This window comes from Pomacea canaliculata, linkage group LG2 (assembly GCF_003073045.1).
Source record: "Pomacea canaliculata isolate SZHN2017 linkage group LG2, ASM307304v1, whole genome shotgun sequence".
NCBI classification, from domain to species: Eukaryota; Metazoa; Mollusca; class Gastropoda; order Architaenioglossa; family Ampullariidae; genus Pomacea; species Pomacea canaliculata.
This window is the reverse complement of record NC_037591.1, coordinates 37,222,949-37,244,189: the sequence shown is the minus strand read 5'-3', so window position 1 is coordinate 37,244,189 and position 21,241 is coordinate 37,222,949. Positions and strand designations below refer to the sequence as shown.

Below are 21,241 nucleotides of genomic sequence, written 5' to 3'. Positions count from 1 at the left end.
GGATTTCCACTGTTCACGAAAGCAGAAGACGTGTGTCCTAACATTTTATAAATGATACAATTATCTCAATAGTATGTCAAAACTTAAATGCGAAAGTAGGCTCAGTTGTGTGCAACACCAACTTTCGGAGAGTCTGCGGGGGTTTACTATCGGTTTTTATCGCTTTCATGACAAAATGGCGAAGAGGAAACTAGCCCTGAGTGTCAGGCTTTGTGCTAACGATGTTGAGGTAGGTCTGCCCCTCTCCCTCTTGAACTGGGGAGCCTTTTTACACAATGTGGCGATATGGAACTGTACCCTGGACCTATTGGAAAATCGGAGACGCACTCACCTGTATCTGCTAGCACTTCATGAAGAAGCAGTAGCGAGAGAGAGAGAGAAGGGGACGAGGGCGACATGAGAGGACACCAAGAACCAATTATTCGACAAATATCGATCACACTGACACAAGGTAAGTCAGAACATGTGCAGCTTGATAGAGTGCATACATAGTCTCAGTGCTACCAATCCTCCCGTTATTGCACGGTGCACCTTGTACAAAGACAAAAGCGCCTTTTAAGAACGAAATACAAGTTAAAAGTTCTCAAACTTTTTCATCGGGGAGGGTTATTCCCTTCGTATAAGGAACTTGAGAAAGTTGCTAAACCTACACATAAGGTAGACAAGGAACGAGGGGTAAATCAAAATCAATCTCGAAAGGTTGATCAATCCTGATTTGTAACACACACACAAACGCAGAAACAAAGGAACACAGTTCCGTAAAACTAGTTCAAATGTGACAAAATCCACATCCAGCTTGTTATAATATTTTTATTATCATAACTGAAAAGTGCTTTTTAAGATAAAATTCTCTCCTTTGACTTGCTTTGTTCATGTTCAATACAACAGTTCGTACACAACACTGACACCACAACTGCTACATCTGGACAACAGAAGAAAATAAGCCGAGGAATGATGCCATAGCAGCTGTGTGCCGCTGGGCATGACAGACTCAACAACCGATGCTAACCTGCACTTGTATCGTAATCACTGAGCTGCAGTCATTGAAGGGAAATAATCCCATTTTCTAAAGGGAGAAGACTGTAGCTGCAAGTATCCAGAACACATTCACTATCACGGTTCACATCTATTGTCAAAAACGAGAAAATCATATATACATTCAACCACATACATCTAGCCTTAAAGGCGTATGTTTATGTGTGTCTACAGAACTATCAGATTATTGAAAGTTGACTCTATATCTGGACAAGCAAACATATTTATTTCTTTGTAAGTCTGAGGTGGGGGCTTGATACCTATTCCTGATGATTTGTTTAAAGCTACATCACATGAGAGAGTGTGCATGAAAGTTTACACACCCACATGTGTCAGGGAGGCGAGGAGAGGTGGAGTGCAGGCAGTGTCTGGTGTGCACATCACGTTGTTTAATTTCAAATCCGCCATAAACACGCAATCATGTGAAAACAACTCAAACTAATACACGGGTCGCTAGTCAAATCCCGTATCTATTATTTTTCGTAAGTACATGTGTCTGAATCACAGTGCGTGTAACAAAATGCGACAGCAACATCTAAAACAAAAAATCTTGTGCTGCTATTAAATTATATTCTTATTACGAAATACAAAATGGGAATTCTAACTGAAAATATCCTTAAAAACACATCATTGAAACAAACTCTGTTGCAAGGGAAAATTAACATTGTGATGTACAAAAGGGAAAATAACATGCGAGCAAACACCTGATGAACGGTGATCACTTGATCATTTAATAGCTTTAAAATTTGCTCTTTTTTTATTAGTCCATGGACAATGACAGAGCTACAGTTCTTGACCGTTCCTACGTAGAACTGGCCACAAAAGAGCTTAATAATTCATAAACTTTTTTGTTTATATAACTCTCAGATCTTCATAATTTACACTGTGTCAAAGAACAAATTTCACAATGCAAAACTTCAGCTGCTTAATAATTGAATATTCTTAAGACAATAAATCACTTATTCTCCTGCAACAAGCACACCGCTGTGAAACAATTGCCATATATATATATACGATTCGTCGTTTAACTTAACCTTTTCATCCCAAACGATTTTAAGCGACCTCCGACAACCAGCAATACCAATCGTCCTTTGCAAGCAGAAAGCAAAGGTGGCATAGCATTTACGAAATATGTTCCGATTTAATCTTAAGATTATTATTGTTTTGTAAATGTCATCGTCAAAATGCCCAACAGAAACAATTGCTAATAAAACAAGTTATTACATTTTGAAATCTCTCTTTGTGAAATGTTCAACACCCTGTCAGAAGCTATGCTCTAGCCTACGCATTCAGGCGTAAACCAGCTAAAGGGAATATGTTCTAGAAAGAACTAAGGCTTTGCCGAATGAACCGGTGGACGTCGATGAAACCAAGACACCAGTTTTTCACAGCCATCATGTCTTTAAACTTAACACTGACGGAGGCTGGCACCAAAGGGTAGGAGTGAGCGATAGTGTTCCTATTAAAGTCTCTTGTCAGCGACTGAATTACACACTCACTAGCCCTACTATGTACATCGTCATTACATCGTACAGTATTTTTTATTTGTTTTTGTTTCTTTGTCCGACGGTGACTTGGTGATTTTCTGTCAACCAAAACAAGAAGACTGTCAACAGGATTCGCTGACGTAATCCCTCCCTCTAACTCGCAGTGCGAGAGAACCGAGGTCAGACGACCTTGTGCTCAGTGTTGGGGTTGTGAGTGTACTCGTAGTCCAGGTGCACGAAGGCGCGCTCCACCTCTGGGATGTTCTCCAGCTTTTGTTGCAGCGACTCGCCGATGTCATGGGCCATGCGCAGACTCATGCCCTCCGGAAGCACGATGTCCAGCTCCACCAGGAAGTTGCTGCCGAAGTGGAACGCACGCACGGTGTCGATGTGGCGAATGTTCTTGTCGTGGTTCATCGCCACCCACGTCAGCTTGGACAGGAAGTCCGGCCGCGCCGTGTGGCCCGTCAACACCTTGATTTGCTCTGTACGCGAAAGAGGAACATGATGGCCTAGACTTATTCTATTGGTTCGGGATGATGTCATCACTTTTTCTATAGAAATAACATGCTATTGCCAAGATATATTCTGGAATAATTATAGCGCTGTCACCTACATTCATTCTCGAAACATAATGATGACACAATGTTGTCACTAAAATGAACTAAATGACAGCATTTTTAACAGTTTACATCACCTATATCTACCGATCTCTGCAAAAAACACAATCCATAACGTAACTGTAATCATTGTATGGTTTTGAAAGGGTATAAGGCTTCCATAAAAACGATGTTTACCTGATCCTGTTTTCCACCAGTTAAAGATAATGTACAGGCCGATTAGAATAGCACCGACGGGATCTGCGTAGATAAACCCATGCAAGCCAGTTTTATCCTGGAACTCTTGGGAACCTGTCAAAACCAGAATCCGAAAAATTACTACTACTCCGCCCTCTCTCTCGCTTAGGATAAATTACATGCACATTAGCATAAAAATTCAAGTGTATAAATAAATATACACACACACCTGCGCGCGGATCTCGGCTGTGATAAGCCCAAACTGGGAGAGAATTTTACGGCAGGCGGAATGTGGCGGTAGGCAACAGCAATGTCGCTACTCGCTCGTGTGCGTGCGTGTGTGAATAAGTGTGACAGGGCTGCGTTCCCCCAGTAGAGCTTCTTACCCAGGTAGCCGCAGACAATGGCCACACTGTTGGACACGACGTCATTACGATGGTCCACAGCCAGAGCTTGCACGATTGGACTGTTGATTCGTCGACAAACTATATACAATGTTAACTTGATCCCTGCACGTCAGACAGAAAAAGACCATAGACTTGCCTACTGCACATTAAATCATAGTTCAACCATTGAACTTCAAACAATTAAAAGAGACATTCACCTAGGCTTGATTGCCAATCGAAACTCATTCGCGTAGATTTCTGCACGTTAAAAATACACATTCATCTGAACTCGCTATCGCATACTCAATCAATCAGTACTTTCGCCTGGACTTTATAACTGTACATGAAATGGTTGAAGCACATATTTGCATTGATTTGACCACTTTATACTAAACTAGTCAATTAGGGCTAGACTGCAGCTAAATAAAACACTCAAACAGTAAAAATCCCACACTCGCTTAAACACGACTGTCTCGTCATTAAAAACACTTTCTACCAAAAATATTCTGCAAGATGTTCTACAACAATTTCTGTGAGTCCATCCCGAATTGTACGTCTGTTATCGCTACAAGATCTACCATCAGCACTGAGACACACTAACGCGAAATACCCACGCCTAAACAAAGAGATCAGCCAAAATTGATAGCAGGCCGGTAGAAAAGTCATCGTCAACTTTTATGCCTCTAATTCAGCCATCAAGGTCAAACATTTGTATTAAGTTTCATGTCTGAAGCTACGTTTTTTTCATAGGTTTTCTTTCATGTCACCTGCATTGTACGATTTTATCTACATCATAAACTTGGGCCACGAATGCAGTTGCCATAAATAAAATGATCGTTTGTATTCGGTCAGAGACCGTTGAGACAAATAGACAGCCAACTCCACACATGCGCAGCGGAGTAGCGCTGGCAGGCCTCTCGTATGCTGTGTGGGTTTTGAACGTGGCACGAACTTCCGCTTTCTACAGAAGCATGACATTTCTTGACACCGAAGAAATTAACTATTCAGATATGCTTTTATGCATCTATTTTTTTTTTCTCATGGGAACTTTTTACAGAGGTATAGGACGAATATTTCTTGAAAAGAAACACATTGAGACAAATAAATTTACTACAATGTGGAACGTAGTGAGGGCAACAGTTTGGGAGGCGACTTGCTGAGTGACTTACCTATCGTACTGCCGGCTATGACGAAGGTAGGAATCTCCATGCGGGGCAAATCAGAGCTGTCACTGGTCAGGCCCACCAGCAGCTCCACCGATTCACGTATGAGCTGTACTGATGCCACAGCCATGATCACCGACAAGATGATAATCGAAACAGGTTCTAGCTTTGTTCGACCTGTTTCGAGAAAGAACATCTAATCAGGTAAGCCAGTTTATTCACTTTTGGAGCCAATATATGACCACGCCCTGAAATTTACATAACCTTAGGGACACAACTATAAGAACAGCTTCTCAGATATATTCCTTTGGAAATTAATGGCAGTCAAGAAACCCTGATAATCGTTAGAACTGCATAACGTTTAGAAAAAGAAAAGCTACATCGTAGGCCAACGCATTTCCTGGTTCGTCTATGCACGTGTGTAAAGAGACGTTGTATTTGATTTACTGTACTTCAGTATCTTCAATATTTTTACAGAAGGGACAATTATAGGGCGCGCGTGTGCGTGAGAGGGAGAGAGAAAGATGATGAAAGTGACATAAAGGAGGACAGACCTTGCGGGTAACTGTATGGGTCTCGCTTGCGCACGGCTCGCGACGCCCACCACATGATGATCCCAGACAAGAGGTCCACTACGCTGTCCACTAAACTCGAGACCATGGACATGGAGCCGGACAAAAGACTGGCCACAAGCTTTGCGGCCATCAGCATCTGTACCAATCGGCAAGGAAAGTCTAGTCAGCCATAATTGAGATAGTTCTTTGCTAATTAAAAACGAACTAAAGACAACACTCACACATACACACCTGCAATTAACAACTTAGCAGCAAACAATTCGTCGTTCGAAGAACATCTGTGAAATGAGGTTCACTGAGTGTGGATGGAGCTATATTGTTCACTGACTGTAATGGAGCTATACTGTTCACAGCTGCTCACGCTGCATTACTCCCACCTGACCTCTCTCTCTCTCGGGTACTCACAAAGTTCACGCCAAAGGTGATCTTGGAGAAGAGGGATGCCATTCGCTGCTGACGCTTAAGAGCGTTGGTCTCCGTGACCTCAGTTGTGACCTTAACGCTCATGTCCTCGTAGGCGGTGATAAGCTCGTCCTGCGCCTTGTAGTAAGTCCTGTGACACATGCGGTACACACACATTGTCAAGCGGTGAGGGTTACTTTACCAGTTACACGCGCCTTTCTTTCATGCATATACACATTATTTTTTGGCAATGTAAAGGATGTTTTTACAGAGAAAGTGAGATCATCAGACTGACTGTAAGCATACATGACCTAAAGTCTTTGACTTAATACTCTCTTTCATCTCACTCTCTCCTATCTGTCTTTATTGACTGTAAACTCTATGATATTTTACGTCAGAAAAAGGTCTTCTTTCTTCAATTATTTTTTACATGTATTTGAGCATCAGCAATAAAAAAAGATATCACGACCGTTAATATGTATTTATTTACGTGTATCATTCTCAGTCTCCCTCCCTCCATCTCTATTATCTGCCTATGTCTGTCTGCAAGGTAAGCGTGAGATATTCGCTGCACTTACCGTATTCGCTTTGACTTGCATTGCTTAATGCCCAGCCCCATTCTCTTGGATGTAAACTCTTCCAGACGAACTTTCCATTCCGCGTCATCTGAAAGACAGCCATGCCGTAGACGATGTTGTTAACGCACGTGGGTCAAAGTCACCTCCCCCCACCTCCTCCATCTTCCACACACACACACACCAACACACTCACGCACCGGTTACCTGTAGCCTAGATTCCTTTTTGAGATTTGAGAATGTTTTGACCCATCCACCCACCCCTCATTACTTTGTGGCGTTGCAGTGTGAAAACAGTAAAAGCTTCAGGTTTATCATTATACAAAATGAGGAGTAACAGAACTGAACCTCCTTGTTTAAAATACCCAATTTCAAATCAGGTGAGACTGAATCTCAAAGGACAGGTACTTTGTGTAAAGAATACACAGGATGAGACCCAGTTACCATTAAGGATGTGGTAAGAACGTGAAGCGGGGTACACCACTCACAAGAACATCAACAAAGAGCGGTCCGGGTGAAAGACGTGTCACATTAAACCCTCCAAAAGAACGTGAGGTTAGGTCATTATCAGAAACACTCCCGCCATTAAGGGAGGCAAGATAACCGTTTGTTACTGTTTTGTTCATCTTAAAGACCTGGTGTTTCCCGTAAAGGTCGTTAACAGTTACATCCCCGCCACTCTTTTGTTCATCTAAAAGGGCGGGTGCTTCATGTAAAGTCGCGAACAGGTATGTTGGCAAAGCAGACCCGATAATCAATCGCTGGGCTGTTGTTGTTTCAGTTCTGAGGGAAGGGTCAAAAAGTTGAATAAGAGACGTAAGATAACATGAAGTGGTGAAATTTATGTCGAGACTATAGCCATCTACTTACAGGCAGGTCAAGCCGTGCCATGCGTATCATCATGGATGTGATAAGCTGTGACTGGCCTAGTTCTTATGCAGGACAGAGGTCATCGGCTTGACCTACATGTGAATAGGTTTAATGTTCTAACTCTTATTTTTAGCTTCGATTCATAATTTGCATACGCATAAAATAAGGAAAAATAAGACTACAGCTCATTACATCTATGTTGTGTTGAAGTAGGCAATGAGCTAAGGGAACTTTCTACCACACATCACTAAGACTGAGGGTCATGACCTGGGACATGATTCCTATTTTTACACTTTTATTGTCTTGTAATCAGTCCCGCATCCTAATTAATAATGTCACATTCCTCCCTCACTGACATGCGCCTTCTTTTCTATTATTTAGAGAATAAATATCTTCAACTAATTTAGTTTATGACACCAAGCGATACTATTTTCTTTATTTTTCGCTACGTCAGAAAAGTAGGCTGCAAATATGACAACGCCTCATTCATGCGTGCCCGGATATGCAATCAGTTAAGTTACAATTTAGGTTAATTCACGTGCGGTCTTCCCCAAAACAAAACAAAACAAAAAAATAATAAAAATAAAGCAACAACAGGACGTGTATAATTCTGTACTTGTCTGACAAACTAATGGCCAGGCTCTGTTCTATCAATCTGCCACAACTTTAATTTCTTGATGTTCCGGGGTAGCCTTACAACGATCTCGCGTTTTCTTTCAAAGAGATAAGACTCTTGCGACATCGCCAGATCATATCGGGGTTTTCAAACAAACACTTTCGTAGTAAGAGATCAAATTACACTGACCACCACCAACGATGTTGCTGTGTTCTGGGACTACTTCCGTCAGCCTGGTCATGCGCAAGAACTCCTCTCTCTCCGCAGCTCGACCAATCAGAAAGTTCTCCCTTTTCTCCAGAGGTCCTGGGACGATGAGTGTCATGGAGAAGGCGTTTTTACTGTCCTGTGAACACAAAATGCGTTTGTAATGTCCTGTTAACACAAAATGCATTTGTAATGTCGTGTGAACACAAAATGCGTTTGTAATGTTAGGTGATGAGATGGCTGCTCTGTTTGAAGCAAGTGTTTCTACTTGCTGTAGCGAATAGTCTACACATCATGTTCTTTAGCCCCTACCAGTCTACCACCTCCACTTGCTTTAGGCATGAGGAAGATGGTCTCATTCGATTACAGAAGAAATTACGAAAAGCTTTTTTGCACAATCGATAGTTTTACTGGGGTGTGGCCGATACATCGTTTAGTTTGCGACTTTCTTATAAAAATAGCCACCAGAGAAACAAATTTCTCGACTAGAAAATTGTAGCTGTGAGTATTACTGCTCAAAAGACGGGTATTCAGTTTTCAGACGACTATATTTAGCCTTGTGCGTTGAATCTGTAACTCTGCAAATACCATGAAATAATGTTCCTTCTCGTCAAACTCATTGACTTATGACAGCGTTTCGAATTTTTCGAATAGTAAAGTCGAATCTAGACGATCGGAAGTATCAAGATACTAAGCAGAAAGTCCCTGTGCGTGAATGTTCAAACACAGTCAAGAGACAACAGCGAAGCTGGATACCGCTCTCTCGCCCTAATCTTCAACATGCCTACGAAAATATCCGTAACAATAGTCTCCTATGTCACACTATATCTTTTATAACAAGTACCATACCATCGGAAATGTTACTTATTGAATAACGTTGTTTACTGTAATTTTAGGAATAATACATTTTCAGAATTTTACGGATTTGTGCATCTTGCATCGAATCAATAGAAAGTTAAGTAGAAATACGTGTAAGACAAAAATAATAATATAAAGCGAATTTTCCCATGTAGTGGCACACTGAAAACACTGTGCTCACATCATTACAACCGAACGGACAGTTTAACATACAGAGAAGCACACAGGCGTATGCAATGGCAAAAAAACGAGGGATCAAGGACGAAGGTATGAAAGTGAAGAGTAAGGTGAGCAGAAGACATTGTTTTTACATGGACTTTATAAATGAGGTAATATCCCTATATAGAATATTGGGGTGTTATCAAGGAGAGAAAGATCATATGGAAGTGTGTAAGTGTAAAACAAAACAGCAAAATCAAAGAGCCGTGTGTTCAGGTCAGCGCATGCCTACGGTAACTCCAATATATATATAAACCGTAACCAACTGTAAAGAGCATTGCTGTGCGCGATTCACGTAAAGGGCGTTAGTCTTAAAATTCTTGAGAACCGTGAAAATAAGAAGAGAACTTACTTTGACAAAAACTGCTGTTTCTTCCTGGATATCCAGAGCGAGGTTATCATAAACTCCGTTAGCGCCTTCTTTCGCCATTCTGCTGCTATAGTTAACACGACTATCAAGAAACGCTTAACGCAACTTTTTAACTTAATACCGAATGAATCTAGGACCCAGGTCCTCACGGTCTCCCTCAGAAGCAGAAAGCCAGGCAGGTTCCTATCCCACGGCAACGCCTCCTTTGTTTTAGATGGGGACAAATTGAACAGGTCCTCACTTCCTGATGTTCAGTTTAGTCCCATGAAGGCGAGGTCTGAAAGGAACGCTCGCTGGCTGTGCTGATTTTTGCATCTGCTAGAACTTACTTATATACGAGTGTGCATGTACGTGTGCAACAGCATTTATAGCCCTGCTGACTAGGCTATAAAACAGTGTCGTGTGCACAAGACTGACAAAACGCAGCTCCACGCTATACCGAGCAAGTCGTGATGGCATGAAGTTGGAGGTGCCGCGAGACAACCCAAAGATAACGTTAAGGTGAGTACAGTAATCGCTGTTCCCTCTGCCGTCTGTTATCCTATCGAGACCACAAGCAGCTCCTCGAGCTCCTCCGCGTTGTCAGCTTAAGCTGAAGACACTGAGTGGTTCACAGATTTAAAAAAAAAAAAAACCTAAACAAAACAACAACAACAAAAAGAGTGATGATCAGGTATCCTACTTTCTATTAATATTTAATGAGACAAATCCTTACATTCTCAAATGCTAGGACCTTACACCAACTATTTTCTAGTACAGTCTGTGTTGAATCAAGCGATCTAACCTCTATCGAGATTGGTTGATGACTATTGCAATGATCAGTGAACAAGAGGAAGGCATCCACTTTTACATCATAGGATAACCACGACCGAATTGTCAGTCTCAGGAAGTCTTTCTAGACAGCTCCACTAGCCAAGAATTCTCTCATACACTACAGAAGAAATGGCACTGAAGTGTCGGACACCTATACTGGTGGTAATGAAGAAAACATACTTGGCATGTTATGAAGCCTGAAACCAAGATACTTGGCATGTCAGGATGCTTAAGACTGAAACCATTAAGACTTTTGGTATGTCATAACGCCTAACACTCAGTCCGTAAAGATACTTGGCATGCCACAAAACCTCCGGTCACGATCGCCAATATACTATGAATGTCAACGCGCTTGTACTTGACTATCTACACTGCTAGAGGGCTCGTCCTGCGACAGTAACCATATGTACATGCTGGCAAAGCCCAGGCCAGGGTAGTATAGCCGTTTATCACCTTTCTAATATTTAACCATATTCGAAAATGTCAGTGGCTAAAAAGGCATCGAGGACACTTTCTTGTATGGGAAAGATATCCAAAGTTGTATACAATCCACTGCAGGGTTACTTCTGTTAAGTTCATTACACTTCCAGGACTAACGCACATCCACGTGCAGGATTTCACCCCAAACGATTTGCAGTATGTTGCCACACTATTTTTAGACCTACTTTTAAGCTTTACAGCATATGACTACATTACCTGCTACTTCTAACAAGATTTACAACATATTGTCACAAATGTTTAGACCTATTACAACGTTTGCATCATATACTGACAGAGCGTATAGACTCTACTTCTTGCCACATTGTGTATAGGCTTACTTCTCATAATATTTGCAGCATATGGCTACATTATGTTTACACGTATTCCTTCTTTCAGGTTGAGACAGGTTTCCATGAGTAAGTTGTAAGGGCCCTTGTCTTATCGTAAATCATCGCCGTATGCGATTACGTTTATGGCCAGGGATGGGTTGGCGATGGGATGGCGCTGACGTATTTGAATTAAAAATATTTAGGGCCGACCATGATGAGCTGGTGTAACTGCTCTTCACGTCTGTCACGGTGTCCGAGATTGATACCGCACTAAACATCGACACTCTATCGTATAAGGGTTTCGTCATGCCCCAGGTCTTTTCGTCACCCACCATTAAAGTCAGACACAAGATGCAAAATGAAGTATCAAAAACTGCTCTCTCTCTCTTCCTCTTCTTATTACGTCTACACGTCTACCCCTCTTTCTACATCCCTCTCCCCCAACTCAAACCAACCTTTTCTCTGCAAGCGAGAGTCAGCATGCATGTTTTTTATTTAATTTTAAAAAACTAAAGAAGAAGAAGAAAGACGAGAGAAAGAAGAGGTAGAAGAAAGGATGAATGAATGAATGAAAGATGAAGAAGAAAAACTGCGAGAGGTATTCCCTGTCAAAAATCCCTTTTGTGAGTGAGCAGGAAGTTTTCTTACTCATTGCCCTTACTCATTCTTACCGAAACACAACAAAGAACTAGTATGTATTTTAAAAACAAATTATTACTAAAACAATAAAAGGCACTGCCCGTATCTAGCCAAGCACACACACTTCGTCAACTTTTTCATATGCAACCTGTAAACCCGCTTACTGTCTCGTTTTCGGGTCAGTAAAGCCGATAACCTCTGCACTGTACTCCGCAAGGCGTGTGCAGGTCACAACAAGGGCCTGAGAGTCCACTGTATGGGATGAATTCCCCTCTTGGCGTCCTATACCTACCGCCTCCTTCACGAGCGAACGCGCTGCCGAACGCAGTTTCAAAAAAAAAAAAAAAAAACCAAGTTTGCCCGACGGAAGTTATCGGTTTGGCTGACCTTCATGCGGGTTACAGGCCCGACATGAATTTCGGCTCTTTTGCAAGAATGACGCAAAATCTATTATTAGTTTTGAGGCACAGGCTAAATTTATCTCGCTCAGTTTTTAAGTTCGGATTTAAAGTTGCAACAGTTCAGTACCGCGAGCGATGACGTCACAATGATCCTCCCCCCATCCCACAGCCCCGCCCGGCGCTACTCATCTGTCAACAACACTGTGCAATGAGTGGCGAAGCAGACACAGTAATAGGTCGTATGAGTATCTCACCCTTCTGATTTATAGCTGGGACAAGGATCTACCTCAGGATGGGTCCAAAAACAAACAAACACCCGCGTAGAGAGGTTACCCTGATCTACGATAGGGGTGGTCAAATAAAAAGACGTCTTTACTGCTGAACATCCGCACAAAGAAAGAAAAGTGTCTTCTTTGAAGGCTGAACGAACGATCACAGAATACATCACATATATCAAAGTATATACATGTATAGATACATCACAGTATAAATAGATACCGTGCGATAGGACCTAAGCTCCCTGGCAGCGACACCAACATCCGCCATCTTACTCATCCATACTCGCGTCTGTTATTGAAGACATTTCATGTGTCGTATGGTATCGTTAAAGTATGAATTTTTCGGGGTTTTTTTTCATGTCGGGTTTTGTCATGGTGTATTCGACGTAGAGTATCTCCATTCACCAAATTATTGGAAAATATGTTATAGGAATTAGCTTTATTTGGGTAGAAGAAAATGTTACAGTATTCATCTTTACTCGGATAGAAGAAAATATTATAGAAATTAGCATCAATTAGATACAAGATATAGGATTTAGCTTTCTTGAGGTAGAATAGAGAAACTAAAAGCTCTGTGTATTTAACGGCATGTTGCGATAGACCACTTGTTTATTCCACTGATTTATTTTTTGCCTTATAAGTGTGCGCTTTGCCTTTCGTTTGACATCAGATAAAACTAGTTGATAAAATAAGAAAACAATTAAAAGGCCTCTCCAGAGTCAACAGCTTAATTTCTACGAATACAAACAAAACATTTTATCTTATAGACATCGTTTTAAGCATTTTGTAGATGTGTATGCATTTAGTAAACCATTACAGCCTACCCCACATAAACAGCAGTCTTTAAAGGTAGTATATACCGATAGCATGACTATTATGTTAGTTTTGATTGTCGTTTGAGCAAAATGTAGCTATAATTTATGTCTCCATAAATATTGCACAAAAACAAGTATGAATATACGTTTACGTATAAAACCAATAACATCTACCCTGCTCTCTCTGTGTGAGAGATAACGTGCATGTATATCTGTATGTATGTGCGCTTATGTGTACATGCGTGTGTATGTGTGTATGAGTGCATGCGTTTATGTGTGCATATGCATGTGAAAAATATGTGTGTCTTTGTCCAAGCACGCGTCCCGAAACATCACAAAAGTCCACAATACTGGACACCTTGACGCTGCTGTTAACTTCTTTTTTCAGCTAAAAGTCAAACGTGTGATAAATGCTCTCTAAGCTAACTCACAATGCTCGTGTAGTACATAGCGCCCAGAAAGGTGAGGCTGAAGAATTTGATCACTTAAAAGATGCTTGCCTTAAAAATTTAGTCGTACAGATTTTCGTGGATTATCGGGCATGCGGATATATATAATAAAAACTAATATATTTTCTATCCCCCACGTCCTCCCCGACTCGTTTGCTCGATCGCAGATACATGCACACCGTCTTCCACTGTCACACGTGTATACAAAGTCTGAATCCTTTTGTGTACGAGCACACTTATACATATATATGAACACACGCGTTAAGACGCCGAGCACAAGTTGAAAGAAAAATGACGAGGGAAGGGCGGACAAAAAAGAGACTTTTCCTGAGAAAAAAGTCTTAAATCTGCGTAGTGAGATATAGCTGGTTTGGCCGTCAAGGTATCTTTGTGTCGGTTCAAACTCTCCACTCACCCTCTTTAGCCGGAGTGGAATATCCCCAGAACTGTGATGACGTTTCGTCAATCGATTCTCCTCACCAATATGTCCATCGGTCATTCTACGTTCGCCGCTGAAATGCTTGTCTTGGTTGCCCTTGCCAGTGCTCTTGCCTTCAGCTACAGCATTCTGGCTCATCTGCGCCACGCTGACATGTCCATCATCGCACAACCGGGTTTCCTTCAAGTCCACGTCCTCAGGGCTCCTCGCTGGTTCACCATCCTGACCACCATCTTCACTTTCCCTGTAGGTCACGAAAGGCTCCGTTTCCGACTCTCTCTCGCTTGAGCATGAGCGGTGTCGTCTCCCTTTGTCTCCCGACATGCTGGTGTTCACTGCAGCAACAATCAGAAAGCTCTAGAGACAGTTTCACGCAGATTCACTTGACCCTGCACATGTGGTTGCTTTGCAGACAGAGGACTCGAAAACTGTGTCACTCGGACAAATGGTTAACGTTACCCCATCTATATCAGGTGACTGTCAATGTTAAATCTTACTATACCAGCATACCAGACTTTCGATAAAGGACACTTCATAGATGCTGTATAATCTCTGGATAAGTAAGGCGCATCTCTTACCTGTAAACGTTATCGCCCGTTAGGGAAGGCAACGACCAGTGTCCACTGCTATATGGTTCCGAATCTACTGCGCGTCGTCTGGCTGCACCTATTACCGGACATCCATTGTCTTCTTAGGCAAAACAGATGCTGCCAGTCCGGATGCTTGTATCTGAAGCTGAAGACGAAAAGCTGAATATATTTATATGTATGTTATCTCTTATCTCTTCCTGTTTGTCGGACGTATTTGTCTCTTTCTAATTGTGCATGTTTATCTAAGGCAGCAGGGACACATGTAGCAAAATAGTAAAAGGAAAGATTTAGTCAGTCAGAGGAAACATCAACAGCTTTTCGGTTTTAAGGGTTAAAAATGAGAAATACAGTCGGACCTCGATAAGTCGAACTCAAAGGGACCCGAAAAAAAAAATCGACTTACGGAGTTTTCGATTTAGGGAAAATGGCGAAATAGGCACAGGTATTTGGCCGAGAACTAACAATTAATTCGATATAGGGAGGTTTTCGACTTAGGGAAGGTCAACTTATCGAGGTCCGACTGTAGTATGATGAATACTCACATTCCTCACGTATGCACACACACACACAGAGTGAGAAAAGAGTGAAAGTGAGAGTGAATGAAAATAACAATTCTTGTTATCGGCGATTATCACAGGCAGTATGCTTTTTCTTAACACTTAACGCTCACCCTAAAGAGAAAGAGTATTATGTCAGAAATAATGTAAAAGAATAGTGTATAAAACACTTCTACTGTACAAGATAAAATAGTTACAATATTTATGCATATTTAGTTACTATTATGTCATCGGTTGTTGGCATCTGGGACTAGCAAATATTCTGCCAAACTGAAAAATTAAATTCTAACTAGTCACGGCCACATGCTTCATACACGTCATCATGAGTGTCATCTTCTACGTTGTAATGCAAATCAAAATGCACGTGACTACCGCAAAGGGGGTCAGTTCTGGTCGACATTTACACGTGAACGAGACTATCTTTTGATGACGCTTGTTCAGGATAAATACATTAAGAACAAGCTGTAACGACAATTTATGATAGCTGTAACGCCTTAATGACCCTTACGGAGCCCAGGTCTGATCAGCCACAAAACTAAAAATAGCACATCTTTATCGAGGGTTTCCTGACGTGTATATAGGTATAAATAGCTCGCACTAATTATTGTTACCTTTTATTGTCGAGTCTCCTGATGCCTTTATCTTTCCCAGTGACGTCATCCAAGTAACGCCCCTTCCCCAGAACATGATATCATGCTGGCAGGACTGGTGGACAAGACGAAGAGGTCCGAATTATACCTCTACGGTCAAAACCACTTGAGAGCACGTCGACCACCCTTCTATCCTGAAGAGATAAGTGAATGAGAAGTAAGCATGGAGGATATCTAATTATGGCTAATGATAAGAAAATGACACAAGTAAATCATTCGGCTTATGTGCCCTATGGGGAGGGGGTGGGTGGGCTAGTTGCACATTTTCCCGCAACTTAAAACTGTTCTAAAGAAGCAAATTTAGAACTTGAAAAAATTCCTTTGTCATTTAGACGCGTTACACAAACATATACCAAAAAAGTGTTGACAAGAACAAAAGTCTGTCTTAAACAAGTTTTATCTTCTTTAAATAGTTTTAGTTTTTAAAAGTTCTAAAAGTGTCTCTATAAAACTGACTATCTAAGCAGATTTAAAGTTCAAACGTGTCTAAATTAAAAATGTGTTGTGCAACTGGCACCGGACTCACACGTTAATGGGTTAACATCAACCCAGATTTCGCAAAACGGGTGATGCAATTTTTGTCAGGAAGTTCGGGAGCTTCCAAGTGTGTTGGCTTTAAAAGTGCCAGGATAGTACAAGGAAACTAAAGTTTGAAACACCGAGATAGCTATGCCCCTGCTGAGAGCAAATAAACGTTCCACAAAAAAGGCGCGCGCGTGTTTGAAAAGGTTTCAAGAACCCGTGTACAGCTAACACTTCATGACTTTTTGTGAGAAAATAAAATTTCCCTATAGCTCTGTAATGCGGTGTGACATTTTGACAAGGGGGAGAGAGAGAAAAAAAATCTTCGACTACAACGGATTTTCTATCGCAGCCAAATCAAATTTGAACACACACACACACACACACACACACACACACACACACACACACACTATTTTAAGGTATAATGAGTAAACGACCGAGATTGCTTGTGAGGAATCATTACGCCGTCTAGGATCATTGGTGATATTGTATATAGGCGGTAAGGTAAACAGGCAACCAGACAGTAAGAGGCTAAGAGTATAGTAACATTTCTAATAATCCCTTCTCCCGGAATGTCGAACATGTTGTCGATCCGGCTAATGAATTATTAATGCTTAGATTTTTTTTTCAGTTGTTTATATTCAGGCATGTTATAGTCCTTTTGCAGACTAGAGTGGACTGTAGTAAGCTGTCGTAAGTTCGAGTCGATCCCACTGCTGTCTCTAGACCAAGATTCGAATTCTACTTCAAATGAGAGTTTGTCCATTACTTATTCAATCAACCAATCATCCAAATAACCAACCACGTAGTCCACGGCTTTGAGTTGGAAGTAGATGATTCATCCAGTCACGTGGGAGGTAGAGAGAATAAAGTAGATAACCCACTCCAGAAGTCAAGGACCCTGGTAGAAACTCATAACACATATCCGTCTGCTGACACTGTCGTCCCTTGAGAAGCTTTATCATAAACAAAGTAATAACAGCGGCTAGTTCAGACGCGAAAGGCAGCCAGGTTCACTTTCTTTCCCTGCGGACAGTGAAAACAAAATGTACAACAGGTTTAAACGATAAACGTTCCGAATATTTACAAAAATCTGAAGACATTGTGCCTTGTTTATAAAGTAGTAACTTTATATGATACAGGTTTTTGCGTCTCCGAGGGCATTATGAACTGCAAACTAAAGCCTGTGTACGCCTATGCGTGCGCACGCACAACCACTACCGTAAAATGCGAAAGCACGCACGCAGGAAACGGCGCGAACCAGTCTGGTTCACTGAAAACTATCTAAAACGGTTCTCTAGGACATCGCGGAAGGAGGTAGCAACCGAGTTATACAAAGGAGGAACCGGTTGGTAAAAGCGAAGGAAGGGACTGAAGGAGCTGCCTAACGCGGCACAAAATCGCTCTAAATTAGCTGCTGCTGATCAGCTAGTACCAGATGAGTGATGCCATTCCTGTGAACATTTACAGCCCTTTGTTCGACAGCGGTGTTTCTGCCGTGCAGTCAGCTTGTCTACATCTCATAAAACCTACAGCTCGGCTGCATACAAAACTGTCGAACCAGATCACACCGCTGGAACCAGGCATCGACCTGTTGGCTTGGCATGTGTGCATGCTCTCACCTGGCAAGGCCTCAGCCAATCAACACAAAGGTTTTTGACGTCACATGGTAACGCACTTTTCATGGCTCCTCAGCCTCGACAAGAGCGAGGGCGCTGACCGCGCAAAATGTCATCTAGGGAACGAAAGTAGGGTAGCGCTGCCAAGGGGAGCTGCTATTTCCAGGCGTGTTCAACGGGCACCTTGCCCGAGTCGACACTGCAAAATTTCTAATGAATCGTACGAATATTTCAAGTAATTTTTTTTCTAAAAAGTATGTCATGCACAAACAAAAAATAATATTATAACAAACTCCCTTGTGTATGTAGGGACATAGTTGTGCGTGCGTAAGTATGTGTATGTGTGTGTGGTTATGTGTGAATGTAAGACGACAATGATGAGAGAATCCCATTTTGTTGATATAAACAAAATAATTAAAAAACCAAATGAGTACTGTGTTGCCTTTCTGTTCAAAAGTGCGTTGCAGTTGTTTTGCTTTGTAGGTTACCTGCGCAGAGTCATGATTTTCTACTGTGTTTCATGGTTCTTCGATATGTTCTTTCAATTGACCCTTGCGAAACCGAAAACAGTACTAAAGTTAGTGCATTAAGGTTAGCATTTAAGTCGGTCAAATCGGCCAAAGCCTGTGACAGGATGCTGATATCCCTTACTTATCGTTGATAAGTATTATGTACTTATCATATCCTGGTCTTTGACGAGCTCAGAACTTCAGAACTGACTAAAGATATCCTATTCAATAAAACCGGCAAATTTATGTCCCGTGCTGATTTCAAAAGTTGTGTGTACACACATTTTAAAAATAACTGCACGACAGGATAAAGAATTCCAAAAGATGTTATTTAATGAACAAACTCTAAAACATTTAGTCTAAAACTAAAGCTATTTACCATCGTTTGACGTTCATCTTATTAAGGCTAAAAAAACAAATATGAAAAATATTCTGTGCCTTTTTTTTTTTAAGGGACATACGCTTTTACACACCATCTCTTCACCGAATTATTTTAGCGTGTATGCATGTTCATGAAAATACATTTGATGCCTACCCTAAAAAGGTGTGTTTGTGCACCCGTAAAGCGCCTTGAGCCACGCTGATGCTAGGGTTAGGTGTTATATAAAATACTGCATTATTATTACAACACTCATGTTGTCTACCATGTTTTACCCCCCATGCCACACTTGACCTCATCATTATTGATATTGTCGTTACTTTAGTACGCTTACAATTAACATCAATGTCATTGTTTGATCCACAAGATCAATGTTCTTAATAACAGCGCCTCCATCATTTAGGCAGTAATTTATATTTTTATAACAGGATAACAAAGGCAAGATTCGTAAGTGAAGCATACCTACATTACTGATTAATCTGGAAAGGTCAGCGTGGTATCAGCACTTAAAAATTCACTTAAGATAAGAAGAAAATCTCGCAGCAGGTTAACGATAAGAGGAGAAAGCGAGACACACAGACAAAAGGTAGTGCATAGATGACTCGGATTAACCGACTGCAACAGAATTAATATGACATCTCATTCTGATACAAAAAAAGAAAAAAAAAAGAAAAAATATAAATACTTAAATAAATATCAAGCCCATTGACTCAATCATGAGGCCACATCGCTTTAGCAGTTTATATGAGACGGAGCGATTAATTTTAAGTACCATGCGCCGCGATTGCTCGCGTTGCTGCGTACAGCGACTCGAATCTGTGCTAACAGATACTGCTCCTAGCCAGACGACACCTAAGCAGACGACAGATTGCTAAAAGGGGTGTGGAGGAGATTTTCAAATGACTGGCAGATGATCCTCTACGAACTATCTACTTGTCACGACTTCCCCAGCTCTCACATTAATTTAGAGTTCCATCAATCACACACTGACGATGTTTGAACGATGACTGAAGTCGTGCGGAACACGCCCGGTCAGCCGCAACGCGTTTCGTCGACCGACCGAGTCAAACCTGAGAGATGTGAAAGATGGATGGGCGTCACTCGAACACAGCTTACCTGTCTGGTCTCAGTATGACAGCTGGGTAAGGTTTCGGAATACCATGTTTGTGGATATCAAGGACTTCAGGATGCCCAGGTTGTCGTTCGTCCCATATGCCCGTTAGGAGCCATTCACAAGATAGACAACTCTCTCGACTAAACACAGGTCGTACTGCTTGTCTCCCCTGTTCTTTTTATGCCCGCTGTCACCATCTGTGATGGGGGACCACAATAGGGCGTTTGTTATGAGGCGGATTAGTTTGAGGTGCGTTGTTGTGTGCTTCCACAATCTGATATTGTGTACTTTAAAAAAAGAAAAAATTCCTTTTTTTCAGATCCCACCATTGTTCGAAACTCGCCAGCTCGACTGCGTAGCAGTTTTTGTCTTCAATTATGGTTATATGATCAACTTATAGATGTAATCACCTCTAATGGGATGAGTAGTTTTCACTGTACTTCATGCGAGCTTGCGTCTCTCTTTCGCTCTGTCTTTGGCACACGGACTTTTACGAATTGAAAACGTGCACACACACACACATATATTACACAAGAGGCACGTGATATTCCAGAACTCGCGACTAATGAAAAAGAACATTACTTTAAAAAAATCAAACAAACAAACAAACCAAAAAAACAAACAAAAGAACTGACCACGCAAACTTAACAACAACAACAACAACAACAACAACATCATCATCATCATCATCATCATCATCATCATCATCATCAACAACAACAACCACCACCACCACCACCTCCACCACCACCACCCTTAAAGAAAGAGTTCTAGGTGTAGAATTCTGAGCACCTCTAAAGTGGAACACGTCAGCTGCAGGGTAAATGTGCACACCTGCGCATGACAAGAAGAAGGAGAAGTTATTAATTGTGTTATTAATGTAGGGTCATATCAGGAGGAAGTTTTATTGTTAACGTAAGAGCTCATCGGCTTATTCAAAATCTACTGCAGCTAAAGAATACAACACCTGCATGTAAAGGTGTCAATAGAAACGTACAACGAGCATCAATTCACCTTCATTACGTATATCTGCTTACCTGGCTATTTAGAAAGGTGAAGGAAGACTTGAAAAAATTGGTCAATCATTGCACGAGG

General features: G+C 41.4%; 1 protein-coding gene across 6 annotated transcripts; it reads right to left on the bottom strand.

The window, feature by feature from the left end:
• Nucleotides 1-792: 792 nt before the first annotated feature.
• Nucleotides 793-20,380, bottom strand: LOC112557235 (metal tolerance protein 11-like). Of its 6 annotated transcripts, none has more exons than XM_025226971.1 (13): nucleotides 20,149-20,380; nucleotides 17,328-17,551; nucleotides 15,962-16,134; nucleotides 14,782-14,938; nucleotides 14,180-14,538; nucleotides 8,096-8,252; nucleotides 6,424-6,511; nucleotides 5,849-5,996; nucleotides 5,423-5,579; nucleotides 4,875-5,045; nucleotides 3,706-3,828; nucleotides 3,320-3,433; nucleotides 793-3,007 (listed from the first exon to the last, which is right to left on the bottom strand). In XM_025226971.1, the coding sequence occupies exons 5-13, from the start codon at nucleotides 14,525-14,527 to the stop codon at nucleotides 2,703-2,705; spliced, it is 1,611 nt and encodes a 536-aa protein (XP_025082756.1). In that variant the 5' UTR covers nucleotides 14,528-14,538; nucleotides 14,782-14,938; nucleotides 15,962-16,134; nucleotides 17,328-17,551; nucleotides 20,149-20,380; the 3' UTR covers nucleotides 793-2,702. The 6 variants fall into 6 exon arrangements, with proteins under 6 accessions (XP_025082756.1, XP_025082758.1, XP_025082757.1 ...); XM_025226973.1 differs by having other exon boundaries at nucleotides 15,962-16,055; XM_025226972.1 differs by having other exon boundaries at nucleotides 17,328-17,481.
• Between the last annotated feature and the right edge of the window lie 861 nt (nucleotides 20,381-21,241).

Excerpts from the sequence above, each read along its gene's own strand:
- LOC112557235 (XM_025226971.1), bottom strand. The coding sequence starts at position 14,527 with ATGTCGGGAGACAAAGGGAGACGACACCGCTCATGCTCAAGCGAGAGA. Across the intron at positions 5,997-6,423 it reads TGCAAGTCAAAGCGAATACG|GACTTACTACAAGGCGCAGG; the intron begins GTAAGTGCAGCG and ends CATGTGTCACAG. Across the intron at positions 5,046-5,422 it reads CCCATACAGTTACCCGCAAG|GTCGAACAAAGCTAGAACCT; the intron begins GTCTGTCCTCCT and ends TTCTCGAAACAG.